The 18,878-nt window shown below is 44.4% G+C and overlaps 2 protein-coding genes across 2 annotated transcripts in view; one reads left to right on the top strand and one right to left on the bottom strand.

Annotated features, from left to right (window-relative positions):
• Positions 1-9,809, bottom strand: part of LOC107035189 (superkiller complex protein 3-like) — a 34,963-nt gene extending 25,154 nt beyond the window's left edge. Inside the window, 10 exon segments of the mRNA XM_072948884.1 lie at positions 1,150-1,252; positions 2,424-2,677; positions 3,898-4,022; positions 4,346-4,525; positions 5,145-5,271; positions 5,686-5,789; positions 5,881-5,967; positions 8,071-8,210; positions 9,059-9,160; positions 9,800-9,809. Of these exon segments, the coding sequence (XP_072804985.1) occupies positions 1,150-1,252; positions 2,424-2,677; positions 3,898-4,022; positions 4,346-4,525; positions 5,145-5,271; positions 5,686-5,789; positions 5,881-5,967; positions 8,071-8,210; positions 9,059-9,160; positions 9,800-9,809 (1,232 nt within the window).
• A 224-nt stretch (positions 9,810-10,033) lies between these two features.
• LOC102529662 (uncharacterized) overlaps positions 10,034-18,878 on the top strand; it is a 139,468-nt gene continuing 130,623 nt past the window's right edge. The window contains exon 1 of the mRNA XM_072948883.1: positions 10,034-10,050. Within this exon, the coding sequence (XP_072804984.1) occupies positions 10,034-10,050 (17 nt within the window). The remainder of the gene's footprint in view (positions 10,051-18,878) is intronic.

Here is an 18,878-nt window from a genome sequence, read left to right as displayed (position 1 = left end):
GGGGAAAAAGAATAGAAACACTGGCAATTTTAACAACCTAAATGCTTATCTTCTTTCACATACAATGAAAAATAAAATATCTGTAAAGTGAAATAACTTCTATCACCCTTACATAAGAAGTGTGTTCGTTTGAACTGTTAAGTCTAGAAGGAAATGTAAGTTTGGGGATATCACTTTAAAAGCTTTATATACCTCCTTATAATTAGTTGTGAGTGCTACATATTATCCAGAAACCAGAGAGGCAGTACTGGAAGCTGACGTATCATCATTCAAAGGTTCACAACTACTCTTACATACTACTTCAAAGAAATACCCTTAAAAAACCCCTTCACAATATCGTCTTCTTTGGAAAGAGCCGTATGTATTATGTGAGACTTGAAACGTAGCAATCAAAATCAGTGGGAGGAAAAAGACAAAGGTTTTCATCTCAGACTTGGTTCATATTCAAAGCAAAGCAATTTTACAGCAACAGAGAAACAGGAAACAGAGACGAAGGTAAGTAGGTAAAGAAGTGAAGCACAAGGTGTTTAAGAACAAAAACATTAGTGTATGTCTAACTGGTGTACTTTTTAAAGTCATCTACTACAAAAGACACTTCCACCTAATGAACTGAGTTCTATAAAATAACCAGATTTACTGAAATTTTTCAGCTTCCTTTCTTGTTTTAACATCTTTTTCCTGCACAGATTCTCTCCAAGAGCAACCAAATTGCTCATTTCCCTTCACCTTCAGCCCTACCAATGAGTCTAAAATAGGCCCTGAGCACTGAATATAAAGCACATTGTGCACCTGAAGCCTCATTTTCCAGTCGGTTTCAATTAGAGATACTCACACCTTTCGGTGTCCTGAACAAGAACACTAACACATGGTATCCAAGCTGCTGCCCCACCAGCCGACTGCTTCTTCCGACCTACCCCTCTCTATGCATCCAGCATGTGAGCTGCTAAAAGCAAGAAACTGTATCTGTCCCCCAGTGCAAAATTAATGCAATACGTATGTTACAGGATTAATTTGCTAGTCCATTATTCTTTATATTTCATATTCTGAATGACTGCTACAGCTAACAGGATAAACAGAGTGATTTTCTAAATCTGGCTTTATTACAATACTAAGAAAATAAACACAATGAATAATATGAGTAATACTAACCTAGTAAAGTATTCCAGTGCTTTCTCTACATAGTCCACAGCTTTCCCATCAAGATAATCGACTAGAGCTGCTTTTGCCATCATGAGATGGCATTCACCCAAACCTGAAATCAGGTAAGGTAGTTGTTAAAATATGTAAAAGGACCACTTAGAATGAACTTCAAATAAATTTATTGGTGTTATATTACATCCACTTTCCAAAAAACAAAACTGAATGGTATTTTATAAAAATTATCTTTAAGCATGGTCTTGCATACATTTAGCAAGAAATTCAAACGGTGGGGTTCTGCTGGAATAAGCATGTACAAAAAGATAAAAATTATCTATGGAACCTAAGAATTTCCTTGACTTTGGGCAAATTACTTATCTCTTAAAATCTTAGTTTTGAAAATGGGGATATTACCTAATAATATCTAATATGATGCTACTTGCTATCATATTATTAATTAGCTGTTATGAAACAAGATTTGATCTCTTTATATTGAAAACTGTGCAGCAAACTATACTATAAAAACTAAATAAAATGCCATTTCTAAAGTTCCTAGTAACATTTAATAAATGTGAATTCTCCTTCTGTGGAGGAGTTTTACAATTTTTTTTATAAGGGGTTCAAGGCCTAAGTTACATGTCACAAAACATACAGTATTTCTGAATTAAACTCCAATTGGGTCTTCAAAAACAAAAAGGAAAAGGAAATGGGGGAAAGCAAATGTAATGGGCTCTAGGTTTCTTTAAATGGTTAGAAATAATCATAAAAACTTTAATTAGATATGAATGTGGTGTTTTACTTTATACTACCAAAAATAATTTGTTAAGAAGGAACAAGTATCTATAAAGGAAATACACTTAATTTAGATAATTACAAAACAATGCAATCTGCCTCTAAAGTTCAAAAATTGAGAATCTGAGCTTCTATAATTTACAAAGTAACTAAAAAGTATTAAGGTATTCTGAGGATATAGTGAATTAATTATCAAAATATAAGCGCAGGGAAATTCTTGTCTTAGAGATCCATTTTTAGATCCAACAGTTATGCTATTTATTTAAAAGCTAAATCTCTATCATATCATATTTTTTAACTGTTATGAAACCAAATTTGATCCTTCAATTCTCGATTCTATATAACAAGCTATATTATAAGAGGTTCATACTGGACACTTGCTGTTGACTAAAGAAGCCCTTTTCAAGTTATTTGATACATATAAAAAAGGATTTACTCAAGGATTTTGTACTTCAGTATCACAAAAGTCAAAGGAGCTATTAAAAAGAAATTACCTTTTAAAGCAGGCACATAATCTTCTTTGTTTCTAATGATCAGCTGGTATTGAGCTACTGCTTCCTTGTATTTGCCTAGGATTTGCTGTATTGCTGCAACCTTAAACACACTGTATGTGGATTCTGGGTTCAGCTCACTGGCTTTTGTGAAGGATTTCAAGGCCGTTGTGTAGCCACCTCTGCTTAAGTATGCCTCTCCTAGTGACTCCCAACAACTGAAGTCCTTTGGGTCTGCCCTTAATGCTGCCTGTAAACTAAAATTTCAAGAAAGAGTAAGAGAATTAAAAGTAGTTGAACAACTTCCACGTATGAAAGAAAAATAGAAAATAATTTAACTGAGTCATACATATCCATGGTTCTTCCTAAGGATAAAAGTGCTATTTTTTTAATTATAAGACTTGAATTTATTTTATTTTTTATTCCTTAGTGGAGGTACTGGGGATTGAACCCAGGACCTTGTGCATGATAAGCACGTGCTCTACCACTCAACTATCCTCCCCTTTATTTTATTTTTCTTAAATTTTAGTATAGTCAGTTTACAATGTTATGTCAATTTCTAGTGTACAGCATAATGTTTCAGTCATATATATACATAAATATATTCGTTTTCATATTCTTTTTCATTATAGGTTGCTTACTACAAGATACTGAATATAGTTCTCTGTGTAAAAGTGCTATTTAAAGCAAGTATACCTATTGTTTTTATGATGTGTATTTCTTTAACACTAGGAAATTTTATTGTAATTTTGGAATGAGTAAGAACAAATTACTTTTTTGAAGAAATGTTCACCAAAATTTATTTCCTTGACTATGTGGGAGAGCTTCAGTTTCCTATCCTACCAGAAGAGGTATCTTTCTCAGTATGAGTCACCAGCCTATAAACCCCCACCAAGCCTCCTAACAAGACAAAAACATAAGAGTAGAAAAATAGGAATAACAGGCATATTTTAAGTTTCTGATCAAATTCCATATCCATGAAAAAGTTTTAAATGCCTGTATTCCAGATGATAATGTAAATCAGAAACAACTTTGATTCAAAGATATTTTCTTCACCCTTAAGTACAGTTCAAACCAAATTACTAAAAATGAACTGCTCCAAACGCCCTTCAAGCTGCCAACATCTCCCCTGTCCCAAACAATGCTCATCAGTGGGAGAACAACAAAGATATCAACATTGGCTTTTCACCCTTCCTCGAATTTCTATTAAGAACCCTATAATATATGATATTATCAAGATGTCACATCACTGGACGTACACCTCCTCAACAAGAGGACTTCAGTTAGTTCACTGTCCAGTAATTCCAATGCCTTGCAGATAATAAGAACCAATCAACCCTAAATAAATTTTGCTATTTCTTCCCTCAAAATACCACCTGGTACGAAGCAACTTGTAAGTCATTTGGGTATAAATGGAGTTTAACTTAAGGAAACCTTCGGCTGTCTAACAGAGTTTAAACATAGTAAGGCACCTTACTCAGCCACAGCTTGAGAATGTTGACCAGCTTTCAAATAGTACAGTCCTCGCCTAAGCCAGGCCCATTTGGCCGTTCCAGCACTTGCCTTCTGCGTGACGGCTGTTAGGACAGCTAAAGCAGTTTCCTAACAATAACAGAAGACTAATATTAGCGATGTGAAATATTATAAAACTACCGAACACGTATGTAAAGTACACAAATATATTTTCATTTTCCACTCCTGATTTTTTTTAAATTATGCACTGGTATAAACTGAACCAGTTTAACATTAAGTAATATGATTTCTGCCAATAAAAACAAAGTTCATTCTATTTATAAACAGTGGCAAAAATATTTCTATTACATCTACAAATAAAAATAATAACTTCAAGTATACATGTATAAAGTATTTCTATTTCTATACTCAGGGTAAAAAAAAGACAAAAGTGTTTAAATTATTAGACATACCATCTCTTCAAGCTCCACACTTAAGTCAACTGCTGCAGCTCCAGATTCAGCATCACTGTCATCTAATTCAAAAGCTTTCCTGTAACATCCACGGGCTCTGATTTTATCTCCTACTACATCTCGGTAATAATCACCTAAATAGCAGAAAACTTTGCCCATGTATGGATCCAGTTTGGCAGCCTTTGCAATAAAAATTAATAACAGAATTTTAGTTTGTTTAAATGAGTCCCTTTAAAAACACACAATATATATTTACAGACAAAAGAAAAAATTAAATATACAAAGTATGCTAGGATAGACTTTATGTAAGGCTGATTTGAGACATGAAAGCTGGTCATCATTGCTCACAGAAAACAAACAAATGTAAAAATGCTATTTCTTTGTTAAAAGAAATGTGAAATTTAGAGTTATTATTACATTAATCTGAGTCAAGGGAAGAATGTAAAGCCTCTAGATGTTACACATGTAAATATAAGAAGTTAAACACATAGAAATATATAAGACTCATACACTGATAAAAGTACAGTGGAAATTACCTAAAAACAGTATTATTTTCCAGACACAATTACGTCTTCTGTTCTATAACATGTGTTTCTTAAATAAGTTAACTTTTACATTTTTACGGTTCAGTTTTCTCCTTGAACACCCATATAACATTCTCACAAAACCTTACATGTGAGATGAAACACAAAACACAATTCTGTAAAGTATAATTTTAAGTACCTAACTTACATGAATATTATTTATAATTTTGTAATGAATCCATTTCAACTAAGAATTGAATAGTAGCAGGTGTTACCTTTAGAAAGTGGGTAAGAGTCTTTGTTTTATCTTTTCTTGTTTCTTCACCCATGGACCAATATGTTAATCCAAGTTGGTAATGATATTCAGCAACTTCAGCATCTTTCTCAAGAGCTCTCTGAAAACTAAGTCACGAAAGGGAAGTAAGGAATGTTAATATACACATTTATATATGTAGTTGGAGACTCCTAACTGAAACAATAAGAGTTCGAGCAATTCAAGGATGCTAAATTACAGAGAAGTCATTAATTCAGGATTTAGATGATGAGAGAAAAAATGACTTGAAGAAGAGGAACTTAAAACCAAACATTATGTGTGTCTAGTGAATATTATGATCAGCTAATGAGACTTCAAACCCATCATGAAATTTTGTAATAGTTTGTGTTACATGCTAAATACATTTCTTAAAAAATACTGAGGTTTACAAAGATCAAATTTATGCAGAACGGAATCTTTATCAAACCTACTCATTTTGAATTCTCATAAAATAATAAATTAAGATATGACTGGATTTACTAGCAATCTAAATACATCCTTACCATTTTTCTGCTTGTAGATAGTCCTTTTTGGTAAAATGAATCAAAGCCTCCAAGGCATCAGCTTCAGCGAGGTCAGGATAAGAAGAGAGAAGGTCTTCCATAATCTATAGAGTATATGTCTGTCAATTCCCTATTCAGATAAAAGTAACTTCTAACTTAAAAAAAAAAAAACCTCAGTTTTAAGAAAACACCAACCTTTGAAGTTTCATCTAATGAGCCTTTGTTCAGATAGGCCAAGCCTTTGAGAACCAAAAGTCCTGGGATATTATTTGCATCAGAAACCTAGAAAATAATTGCAAAGACTTGCTACAAATCTCCTACAACACAATGCAACAATATTTGCTTTAAAGAAGAACCATAGAATAAAAATATAAAGATCCTGATTTCTATCACTATTAACTTTCACTCTTTGTAAATTTTTTATTAAAGAAAATTTCAGATACATTAAAAAATTAGAGAATAGTAAACCCACATGTACTCATCATCCAGTTTTAAAATTATTAACTCAAAGCCAGTCTTTTCTCGTCTTTACCTCCACCCATTTTACCTCACACCTGATTAGATTACTCCAGAAATGATAACTTTCCATCTGATACTTCAGTACCTATACGTAAAAATTAAGTTCTTTTCTACTAACATAACTGTACTACCATTATAAACACATAAGCAAAACCAACAATACATCCTTAATATCAAATAATTAGCCAGTGTTCAAATTTACCAGTTGTCTCCAAAAAATTTAAATAATTATTTTAATCAAAATCCAAATAAGGTACATACATTTCAATTGGCTGATATATCTCAAGTCTTTTTTAATCCATAGGGTTCCCTTCCATCTCTTTTTTTTTCTCCCTTACAATTTAACTGTTGAAAACTATGGGCCATTATCACAGTTTCTCACAGTCTGGTAATTGCTGAATGTATTCTCATGGTATTGACATGTTCCTTGGTCCCTTGTATCCTCTATAAGTTAGCAGGTCTAGAAGTTTGATCTGATTCAGGTTTGATGTTCTGGAAGGAATACCTCACGTGCACTTACACCTGGTTATGTGTGGTTGTCTTTTTTCTCGTGATGTTAGCAGCCATTGGTCTCCAATGCCTAGATCTATTAATTCATTGTGGATTGCAAAATGGTGATTTCTTTCATTCCTTCTTTCCTTATCTGATGTGATACTTAAAGAGAAAATTTTCCTCCTCTCATTTTCTACTTGAGTATTCTGAGGAAAAGTTCATAACAGAAAGGCAGGATAAATACTTTGATTCTTTCCAGTCGGTTCCTTAGCATCCTCCAAAAATTTATGGAGGATATTTTGTGATTTTTTTTTGTAACATCACTAACACATGGATTTAAACATAAATGATGTCTTAATCCACGGCAGTTATTAGTGCTCAAACTATTCCTCTTTAGCCTGTAAAAAATTAATTCTTGCTTGTTCCTCAGCCCTTCTGACATAATTCTAACAGCCTTATACAGTTTCTTTGCTTTTCAGCATTATAAAATGTTCTGGGCTCACCTTGCACATCTTCTGTCTCAGACCTGGAGTCTACCAGTCCTTCAAGAAACTTTTCATTTTGTTTTTTTGGTGTTTGGTTTGTTTTTTGTTAAAAAAATAAAAGCATTAGAGAGACCTCTACAAAGCATTCACACAAAACACATTATTGGTGGAAGACAAGTAGAAAGAAATTAAAGGACCCTGACAACTGTTCTAATTTTAAAGAAATACTATGAAATGCAAAGCCCTTTGAAATATACAAAACAATTTTTTTACAAAAATTCAAAACCCTTCAATATACTAAGTGATATAATTTTAATTTTATACAAACAACAGCCTTTACCTGACAAAAATCTTTAAAGGCACCACGCTATTATAATTCATAATTTACTAATTCGTTTTTATTAGGGAGTTTCAAATTGAACCAAAAATAGTAAGAAACCAGTTTCCTTCTTAAATATCAATCTTCCTCTGAGTGTTTTTTAAGTCGAATAAAACAAGAAATATTTTCTACCATGAAGCCACTACTATCTTTAATAATTCTTGTCAATAATCAATGAAATATTTTCTAGAAGAAAAAATTTAGAATCTCAAATTAATAATACTCAAGTAGTAATAACCTAAGAGGGCAAAAAGAGAAAAGGAGAATAAGAGGAAGAACTGAAGGAAGAAACTGCATCATGTAAAGCGAATTTTAAGTACTTAACCAAGAGGCAAATAACTTTAGGAGTTTGCGAGTGTGTGAATGATATACAAAAGTGCAGGTGTTAGGAATTCACACCTCTAACACAAAATTTTTGTAAGTAAATATTTATGGTAAGGAGAGGGTGGCTGACGCCTGGCTGACAGGCAGCTAAATAAGTTGAAGGGGAAAATTTGATGATAAATCTACCTGATCAAGAGTACGAATTGCTTCCTCTGAAGATTCATAATCTGAGAGTTTAACCAAAGCCTCTGCTTTCAAATGAAGACAAAGATTCTTCTGATGAAGACCGCCACCAGACACACCAAGATTATCTATGTTCTTCAGACCTGACAAAATTAAAGACATCGGAATGAAGACAGCCATACCACTTCACTTTTCTTTTTCTTTTTAAGGGTAGGTAACACATAACAAATTGCAGATACAGCAAGAATACAATATTGCCAAAACAATACACATGAAGTATAATTCAAAGCTAAATATAAATTCTTCCCTGAACTCTTTATGGAAATACCTGAATTTAAAAGAGAATAGATCTAAATTTAAAACCTCTATCTTCACATAACATAACTGAACATCCTGAAACACAGCAATGGCTATCTATATTTTGCTACATAACAAAGGTGAAGCCTTAGCCAAAGCATCTCTAACAAAAATAGCACATTAAGGATAATAGAAGGGGAAAGAAGCTGAATTAAGATGAACCACAGTGAACTATTTCAAGGCCACCAGCTGCATCAAGAGCAGTGAATCACTTTTTATGTTTTTCTGTCCCTGCACCTGACTTATATGAACACATTCAAATAGGCTCCAGGATACCCTTGTGTATCTATTATCTACATTAGAGGAATCAAGAATCTACATTAGAGTGAAGGTCAAAGGACACACCCAAAACTTCCCTGTTACAAAGACAGGGCATCACCATCCATGCCTAAACTGACTTTGTCAAAATTCCAAGTAGAGGAAACCTTTGATAAGAACTTGTTATCGATTTAAAAATAACTATACTAGTGGGCATGCATAGAGACTTGGAGTTTTTTTTTTTAACCTCCTCAATGAAATTTAAACTAGTTGGCAAATTAAAATATAAAATATAGCATCTGGGTTTTAAAACCATTATCTTTCTCCTTGAAATTGAGAAGAAACAGTCGACCATCCTTAAAGATGTCAAGAATACCTTGATTGCATGAAAGATTAGCTTCCTTAGGTTTATGCATTTTGACTTGGGCTTCTGCGAGACGATACCATCCAGTTGTGCAGAGAGGGCTTTCCTGTAACCCTAAAGGGGTAACAGCAATCACAAAATCCAAGGTTTCCGTTACTAGTTAGATAAATGGCACCACCATCTACTCCCCAAATCAGATGCCTCCCCTCTCCCTTGTCTCCCATGTCTAATCAATCACAAAGTGACACTGATTCCATAAGCCAATCCATTTCTCTGCCACCACCACTTCAGTTCAGACCTCCATCATGTTCGTCCCAGATCACTGCAAGCGTTTGCCACTCCAATGAATTCTCTTCACTTTAGCCAGAATATTTCTAAAAACACAAATGGGATTATGAAATTGCCCTGCTTAAAACCTCCCACTGGTTCCCAGCTGTGCTTTCGATAGTATGCAAACTCTTTAATGAGGTTTGCAAGGCCTCTATCCAGCCTCAATTATTGCCCCTTCTTACTCCCAAACTCATTCTCAAATCTTGCTGAAGTACCAGGAGTTCCCTGAACCCAAGCTTTCCTCTCACCTCAGGCTATTTCATCTCGTGGCCTTCAATGCTCCTCCCACCACCAGGCTTATATATTTGTCATTCACATTTCAGTTCAAAAGAAAGTTCATCCGGAAACCTCATGCCTGACAAGACTAAGTTAAAGCCTCCAGCCCCTGAAAGCACCACACCTGCCTCCGGGGCCCAAGCTTACCTGGAAACATGCATACTATAAAACCAGGGCAGGAGAGGCCGCCCCCAGACCAGGCCCTTGTGGAGATGGGAGCAAACTGATAGGATCACCAAAGGCAGTCCGCTCCCAGCGACATCCCTGTCACCTGAACACACCTCACCACCATCCCAGGACCTTGCAGACAAGAATTAAATCCCGCAAACCTGGGGTAGCAGAGGCCGCCCCGAGGCCAGGAGAGGGAGAGATGGGAGGAAAATGACCAACTCGCCGTGGTATCCCCCTTTGCTGCTGTGCCGCCTCCGCCTTTGCTGCTGATCTCTTCCAATGACCTCAGCACACCCGCTCCTAGCAGCACGGTGACTTCAAGGCCTTAAGTCCGGTGATCTTGGGGGAGCGGAGGCCGCCCCCATGAAAGGCAGCTAGGGACATGGGAGGAAATTCTCTGGCTCGCGAAGGGCAGTCTAGTCCCCTGTTGAAGCCGCCGCACCCCGGCTCCGAACCGCACCCCGCCTCTAGTGTGTCTGTCTGTCTGACAGCCTGCCTGACTGCCTATCTATTGGAGGATGGCAGAGGCTAGTCTATGTGTGTGTCTGTCTGTTTATCTAACGGAGGAAGAGGCGACTATAATGTCTCTCTCTTTGCCTATCTGTCTGTCTATCTTTCTATGTATCTATCTGTCTATCTATCAATCTATCTATCTATCTATGTAGTGGAGGCCTAGAGTCTGGCTAGTGTGTCTTTTTATCTGTCTGTCCGTTGGATGACGACGTTAGAGTGCCTATCTACCTACCTACCTAATTGAGGAGGAGGAGAAGGCATGTGTGTGTGTGCGTGCGTGCGGGTCTGTCTATGTATCTGTAACTAAATATGGAGGAGGCTAATGTGTGTGTGTCTATCTCTCAATGTATGCACTCTAATGGAGGAGGAGTAGGCTAATATGTCTGTCTCTCTATCTATCAGATATCTATGTATGTACCTATATCTAATCGAGTGTAGGAGGAGGCTAGAGTGTCTATTTCTCTGTCAGAGGAGGCGGAGACTAGTGTGTCTGTCTGTATGTGTGTCTGTGAGTCTGTCTCTATCTATATCTAATGGGGAAGAAGGAGGAGGCCCGTGTTTCTGGCTATGTGTGTCTCTCTCTCTAAAAGGAGAAGGTAGAGGCTAGTGTGTTTATCCGTCTATCTCACTGACTATCTATCTAATGGAGGAGGAGAAAGAGTCTATTAAGTTTGTCTATCTATTATCTAATGGAGGAGGAGATTAGTGTGTCTCTCTACCTACCTAACTGAGGAGTAGGGGAGACGTGTGTGTGTCTGTCTGTCTTTGTATCTGTCTACCTATCTAATTGAGTTGGAGGAGGAGGTTAGGATATATGTCTGTTTCTAAATGGAGGAAAAGGCAAGTGTGTATGTCTGTGTATTTATTTGTCTATCTCCCTGTCTGTCGAATAGAGGAAGCCTCCCAGGAGTCGACCCACCTGGAGTGATGCCAATTGCCACCCTGAGGCAGCAGAGGGCGCCCCCAGAGCAGACTGAGGGGCACACTTGGAGGAAATCCACAGCCTTGTCTGGGCTGCCCCCGCCTCCCGCTGCCCCCCTCTCTGCAGCCGCCCCACCCTCTCTTCCTGACCATACTGCACCTGCCTGCAGGGAGTTGACTGACCTGGAGAAGTGCCTCCAGTGAACTTGGGCCGGCATTAGGAGCATTAGGAGCCAGAGTTTTCTACTTCATTTTTTCAGGTGGTTGGAATCAAGAACAGAAGTTCTTAGACCACTGTCTGTCTAGGACAATTGTACTCCAGTTTGGAGCTATAATATCAAAGTAAAACAATTTGATAGGTGATCACTGTAAAAATAAAACAAATCACTATCCCCCCCTTCAAAAAAAAAATCCTGGTAGGCAAAAAGACTACAAATCCGAGGGACCACCAGACCCGCCCCCAGAGACACGACAGCCAATCCGCGCACACGCTTCCAGGCCACGCCCCGGCGCCCTCCCTCCGCCCACCCGAAGGTCAGATTGCCAGGCAGTCACGCGGCAGCCTTTCCGAGGGGCAGACGTGTCTGCCGTTCTCCCGAGCGGCGCCGGCCCTTCTCCCTCCAGGCGTCTGAAGCGGCTGCAGCGGCGGCAGCGAAGTCCCTCCGGGAAGCGCGGCGCTGACCGAGCGGCTGCCGCGGAGCTTCGTGCCGAATGCGGCGGCGGCAGCGGTGCGGCCCCGAGATGGTTCGCGGGCGGCTCGGCTCTGGGGCTCTCCCGGGCGGCGGCGGCGGCGGCGGCGGCGCTGTTCCTCTGGGAGGCGCGGCGTGGGCCGAGCGGCGGCCGCCCGGCAGCCAACATGGCGGTGGTGGACGCGGCCCCGTGTGATGGTCCGCCGGCAGCTGTTCGACGTCGGCGGCGCTCCAGCAACCTGGTACTTCGGCGAGGGCTCCAGCTGCGTGGTGTGGTGAGTGTCCCTGCCCCGCCGGCCGGCCGCGCCCGCCCGCGCGGCCCGCCGCCTGGCCTCGGCAGACGCAGCTGCGGCGTCGGCCCCCGGCCCCGGCCCCGGCCCCGGCCCCGGCCCCGGCCCCGGCCGCGGCCCCGAGCCCGGCCCGGACCCCAGCGGGCTGCCCCGCCGTCCGCGCACCGGGGGTCTCGGGCGGGGCCGGGCTGCTCGCGCTGGGGCGTTGCTCGGGGCGCTTCCCGGCCGGCCCTCGCTGGGCGCGGGGAGTGGAGGTGGAGGCCGGGACCCTGGCCGCCAGGGCCCCGCAGGACGGTAACAGGGCCCCGACCCCCGGGCGCTCCCCTCGCGGCCTTCCCTTGACGTCGGGACTGTGAAGCCGCGAAGTCCTTCAAGATGCTCGCGGCGGGGCCGTGGTCTGCAAAGCGGTCGGCAGCGGCGTGTGTGCCCAGCCCCGAAATCGTCATCTTGTTTGTCCCCCTCGCCTGCGTTTGCCGCGGCCGGCTTTGCTTCAGCCCCTTCCGTGCTGCCAGGGCTGCTCTCCTGCGCAGCCTTTCTAAGCAGCATGAGCGGCACCAGTGTTGGCGTGGAGTGTTTGAATCTTGAGGTTTCTTAATGGGTGTTGGTGTGGTACCGTTCGCGTTTCAGGAAGGATAAGTCGGCATTCCTGTCTTGATTTCTTCAGGGGTCATTTGGAGTTGGGCCTAATTGGACTTTTTTCCCCTTTTACCGCGCGTGAGCTCCGGTACTAGCATAAAGGCATCCAGACGTTTTAGCACAGTGACTGGACTCTTCCAGTTGCTGCTTTAGTGCTCAGTGGCCCCGAAGGAGTTCTTGCAGGAGCGCACGCAGGCTCCCTTGTCTGGCTCCAGATCCCTCAGAAGCGTTCGTGGAATGGGGTGGGTGGGTGTTGTTTTTATATTAGAACCAAACTACCTGTCATATTTTGTGCTGACGGAGACTTGTGGAAGTATAGGCTCCCTTACATCTTAACCTTCACGTGAGTGTGTCTCTCGTGTTGAATGAAGGAAGCAAACTATTTCTGGACACTTCGTGTCAGGTACTGTGCTAGGTACTGTTACCTCATGTTACCTGAACAGCCACCTTGCAGGGAGGGAAGGGCAGTGCGCTCTCTCTCAAATAAGAAAGTATTTAAAGGTGAGGGCAGTTCCTTAGGTCGCACAACTAGAGTGAGACTTGAGGTTGCAGACTGAGCATTTGTTTCAGTTTCCAGACCCCTTTTCTTTACTCCCTGTTTTCCTTAATTAGTGTTATTAATAATTTTGGAAGTTTAGTGTATTCTACTCTTACAAGGAAATTTATTTCAGAAACGTGTTCGAATTTGCAAGGTCGTAATTTTGGAAATGCATTGAGGGAATGTTTTACCAAGTAATGCTAGCTAGGTACAAAGACTAGTTAAACTTCATTAAAAAAAAAAAAAGAATATTTTCATCCTTTTCAGGAACAGAGTGCTTCACAGCACTCTGAATGAATGGACCTGACAAGCAGTCTAAGTGAAAGAAGCCGACCTTAATGGCCACATGTTGTATGATTGCATTCATGTGGCAGTCCAGAATAGGGAAACCTACAGAGACAGTAAGAGGATTAGTGGTTGTTGGGGCATGGACATGGAGACAGGGCATAATAGCTAAAGGATGTGGGGTTTCTTCTGGAGGTAATGAAAATGTTGTAATATTTATTGCGACGATGATGACAAAATCTATGACTATGCTGAAAGCCATGAAATTATACACTTAAAATGGAGGGGGGGATTATATGCTATGTGAATGTCTCAATAAAGTGTTTATTTAAAAAACGAGCTGAAGCAAATATGGGGAAATGTTAACATTGTCTGATATGTAGGTGTTGGCTCTACTGTTTCTATTGCATTTTTCTGTTTTTGTGTATGGTTGAAACCTTCCTGTTAAAAAGTGCTGGCTCTTAAAGAAGCCTGCATTCAGGGGAAGGAGAAGTGAAAGCATTACATGGGATGTGATCTGAATGCCCCAGCTGGTTCTAAGGAAGCCACTCTGGGCCCAGTGGCGTACCCTCGTGTGTGTAATTTGCACTTCTGAGGGTCTCCTCGGTAGCACAAGGGATCATGAAAGAACCAGCCTTTGGTCAGCTTCATTCTAAAAGACTGCAATGTGTGGAGCAGATAATAGCCACTAACTCGTGTAGGTACGTGATGATTGCCATCCTTCGCTGAGGGCCCTGAGAGAAGGACGTGTTAGTTAGCCCATTTCACCTTGAAGCTCCTGAAAGCAGAGTAGTCACAGGTCTAAGTCCCACCAGGGAAATTAGGGTCCAGGCTCTGTCTGTCACCCACCACATTTTCCCCAGTGCCTGCCACGTGTGCTGCTCTAGGCATAGACACAGTGGGGTGACACCCACAAGGGGGGTGGCAGCTTCTCTGTCTGAGCCTGGAAACTGAGTCCATTTCTCTGGTGGAGGCTCAGCTGGACAGGGAGGTGGCAAAGGTGAAAATGTGCAGAAAACTCTCCTTCACAGAAGAGTCAAGGAGGACTGGGAGCAGTTGGGTGCTGCTCAGGTGGACAGGAGGAAGCAGAGCAGTGGAGGAGGACCTGTGAGGTCGACCTACGTGTGTGTGTGTGTGTGTGTGTGTGTGTGTGTGTGTCGGAGATGGAGAGAGGGCCCTGGCGTGAGGTCATTTCTTCAAGTTCTTTGCAGGGCCAAGTAGAGGACCATGCCACCTGTGTAACCCCGTGGCCACAGCTTTGCCTGCTGGTGTGGTATACAGGCCATCCTCAGGGAGTCTCTGCTGTCCTGACCCTGCCCAGGTCCCAGGGAAGGAATCAGAACCCAGAACCTGGAGAAAGATGCACTGGCGATAGGGGAAGCAGGGGTAAGAAAGAGCCAGGGCGTGTCCACGAAGGATTAGAACGTCTGAGGTAGGGTCAGGAGGAAGGGCTGGAGAGGTGGGCCAGGGCACTCTGTGAGGAGGGCTGGGCAGACTGGGAGGGGAACAAGGGAGTTCTGGGAGACAGCCGTGATCTGCTTCCCTGCTCGGCTCCTGTCCCTGGATTGTTCGCTCATCTCAGCCTTATGAGCGGGTCAGTTCCCTTGGTCTGATAACTTGGGGTCTCTGCCAGCCCCCAAGGAGGGTGACTGAGGCTTCCACTCCTCTTAGCCTTGATCCCAGTTCCTACCCAGACGTGGGAAATTCAGACATCTCTCCCCATGCGGCCCCTGCTGGGCGAGCTGTTCTTGTGAAGTGGGTCATATTTGTTAGGAAGCACTGTTCCCTTTCTATGAGGTGACAAATTTGGGTGAAGGCTAGTTTACACAGGTGTCTCCGCCTTGAGCGCGCAGCCCCGCCCCCGGGCCATGGGAGCCAATCCGCCCGCGCGCGCTCCCTGGCCCCACCCCTGTCGCCCTCCTGGGCGCGCGCCCCTCCCTCCGCCCACCCGTTCAGTCAGTCCCTCAGGTAGGCGGGTGGGCAGGCAGGCAGGCAGGCGGCAGCCGGTCCGAGCAGCCGGCGGCTCGGCTCTGGGGCTCTCCCGAGCGGCGGCGGCGGCGGCGGCGGCGGCGGCGGCGGCGGCGGCGGCGGCGGCGCTGTCCCTCTGGGAGGCGCGGCGTGGGCCAAGCGGCTGCCGCGGAGCTTCGTGCCGAACGCGGCGGCGGCAGCGGTGCGGCCCCGAGATGGTTCGCGGGCGGCTCCAATTGTACTCCAGTTTGGAGCTATAATATCAAAGTAAAACAATTTGATAGGTGATCACTGTAAAAATAAAACAAATCACTACCCCCCCCTTCAAAAAAAAAAATCCTGATAGGCAAAAAGACTACAAATCCGAGGGGCCACCAGACCCGCCCCCAGAGACACGACAGCCAATCCGCGCACACGCTTCCAGGCCACGCCCCGGCGCCCTCCCTCCGCCCACCCGAAGGTCAGATTGCCAGGCAGTCACGCGGCAGCCTTTCCGAGGGGTAGACGTGTCTGCCGTTCTCCCGAGCGGCGCCGGCCCTTCTCCCTCCAGGCGTCTGAAGCGGCTGCAGCGGCGGCAGCGAAGTCCCTCCGGGAAGCGCGGCGCTGACCGAGCGGCTGCCGCGGAGCTTCGTGCCGAATGCGGCGGCGGCAGCGGTGCGGCCCCGAGATGGTTCGCGGGCGGCTCGGCTCTGGGGCTCTCCCGGGCGGCGGCGGCGGCGGCGGCGGCGCTGTTCCTCTGGGAGGCGCGGCGTGGGCCGAGCGGCGGCCGCCCGGCAGCCAACATGGCGGTGGTGGACGCGGCCCCGTGTGATGGTCCGCCGGCAGCTGTTCGACGTCGGCGGCGCTCCAGCAACCTGGTACTTCGGCGAGGGCTCCAGCTGCGTGGTGTGGTGAGTGTCCCTGCCCCGCCGGCCGGCCGCGCCCGCCCGCGCGGCCCGCCGCCTGGCCTCGGCAGACGCAGCTGCGGCGTCGGCCCCCGGCCCCGGCCCCGGCCCCGGCCCCGGCCCCGGCCCCGGCCGCGGCCCCGAGCCCGGCCCGGACCCCAGCGGGCTGCCCCGCCGTCCGCGCACCGGGGGTCTCGGGCGGGGCCGGGCTGCTCGCGCTGGGGCGTTGCTCGGGGCGCTTCCCGGCCGGCCCTCGCTGGGCGCGGGGAGTGGAGGTGGAGGCCGGGACCCTGGCCGCCAGGGCCCCGCAGGACGGTAACAGGGCCCCGACCCCCGGGCGCTCCCCTCGCGGCCTTCCCTTGACGTCGGGACTGTGAAGCCGCGAAGTCCTTCAAGATGCTCGCGGCGGGGCCGTGGTCTGCAAAGCGGTCGGCAGCGGCGTGTGTGCCCAGCCCCGAAATCGTCATCTTGTTTGTCCCCCTCGCCTGCGTTTGCCGCGGCCGGCTTTGCTTCAGCCCCTTCCGTGCTGCCAGGGCTGCTCTCCTGCGCAGCCTTTCTAAGCAGCATGAGCGGCACCAGTGTTGGCGTGGAGTGTTTGAATCTTGAGGTTTCTTAATGGGTGTTGGTGTGGTACCGTTCGCGTTTCAGGAAGGATAAGTCGGCATTCCTGTCTTGATTTCTTCAGGGGTCATTTGGAGTTGGGCCTAATTGGACTTTTTTCCCCTTTTACCGCGCGTGAGCTCCGGTACTAGCATAAAGGCATCCAGACGTTTTAGCACAGTGACTGGACTCTTCCAGTTGCTGCTTTAGTGCTCAGTGGCCCCGAAGGAGTTCTTGCAGGAGCGCACGCAGGCTCCCTTGTCTGGCTCCAGATCCCTCAGAAGCGTTCGTGGAATGGGGTGGGTGGGTGTTGTTTTTATATTAGAACCAAACTACCTGTCATATTTTGTGCTGACGGAGACTTGTGGAAGTATAGGCTCCCTTACATCTTAACCTTCACGTGAGTGTGTCTCTCGTGTTGAATGAAGGAAGCAAACTATTTCTGGACACTTCGTGTCAGGTACTGTGCTAGGTACTGTTACCTCATGTTACCTGAACAGCCACCTTGCAGGGAGGGAAGGGCAGTGCGCTCTCTCTCAAATAAGAAAGTATTTAAAGGTGAGGGCAGTTCCTTAGGTCGCACAACTAGAGTGAGACTTGAGGTTGCAGACTGAGCATTTGTTTCAGTTTCCAGACCCCTTTTCTTTACTCCCTGTTTTCCTTAATTAGTGTTATTAATAATTTTGGAAGTTTAGTGTATTCTACTCTTACAAGGAAATTTATTTCAGAAACGTGTTCGAATTTGCAAGGTCGTAATTTTGGAAATGCATTGAGGGAATGTTTTACCAAGTAATGCTAGCTAGGTACAAAGACTAGTTAAACTTCATTAAAAAAAAAAAAGAATATTTTCATCCTTTTCAGGAACAGAGTGCTTCACAGCACTCTGAATGAATGGACCTGACAAGCAGTCTAAGTGAAAGAAGCCGACCTTAATGGCCACATGTTGTATGATTGCATTCATGTGGCAGTCCAGAATAGGGAAACCTACAGAGACAGTAAGAGGATTAGTGGTTGTTGGGGCATGGACATGGAGACAGGGCATAATAGCTAAAGGATGTGGGGTTTCTTCTGGAGGTAATGAAAATGTTGTAATATTTATTGCGACGATGATGACAAAATCTATGACTATGCTGAAAGCCATGAAATTATACACTTAAAATGGAGGGGGGGATTATATGCTATGTGAATGTCTCAATAAAGTGTTTTATTTAAAAAACGAGCTGAAGCAAATATGGGGAAATGTTAACATTGTCTGATATGTAGGTGTTGGCTCTACTGTTTCTATTGCATTTTTCTGTTTTTGTGTATGGTTGAAACCTTCCTGTTAAAAAGTGCTGGCTCTTAAAGAAGCCTGCATTCAGGGGAAGGAGAAGTGAAAGCATTACATGGGATGTGATCTGAATGCCCCAGCTGGTTCTAAGGAAGCCACTCTGGGCCCAGTGGCGTACCCTCGTGTGTGTAATTTGCACTTCTGAGGGTCTCCTCGGTAGCACAAGGGATCATGAAAGAACCAGCCTTTGGTCAGCTTCATTCTAAAAGACTGCAATGTGTGGAGCAGATAATAGCCACTAACTCGTGTAGGTACGTGATGATTGCCATCCTTCGCTGAGGGCCCTGAGAGAAGGACGTGTTAGTTAGCCCATTTCACCTTGAAGCTCCTGAAAGCAGAGTAGTCACAGGTCTAAGTCCCACCAGGGAAATTAGGGTCCAGGCTCTGTCTGTCACCCACCA

This window comes from Vicugna pacos, chromosome 24 (genome assembly GCF_048564905.1).
Source record: "Vicugna pacos chromosome 24, VicPac4, whole genome shotgun sequence".
NCBI lineage: Eukaryota > Metazoa > Chordata > Mammalia > Artiodactyla > Camelidae > Vicugna > Vicugna pacos.
This window is presented reverse-complemented; position numbering and strand designations above follow the sequence as displayed.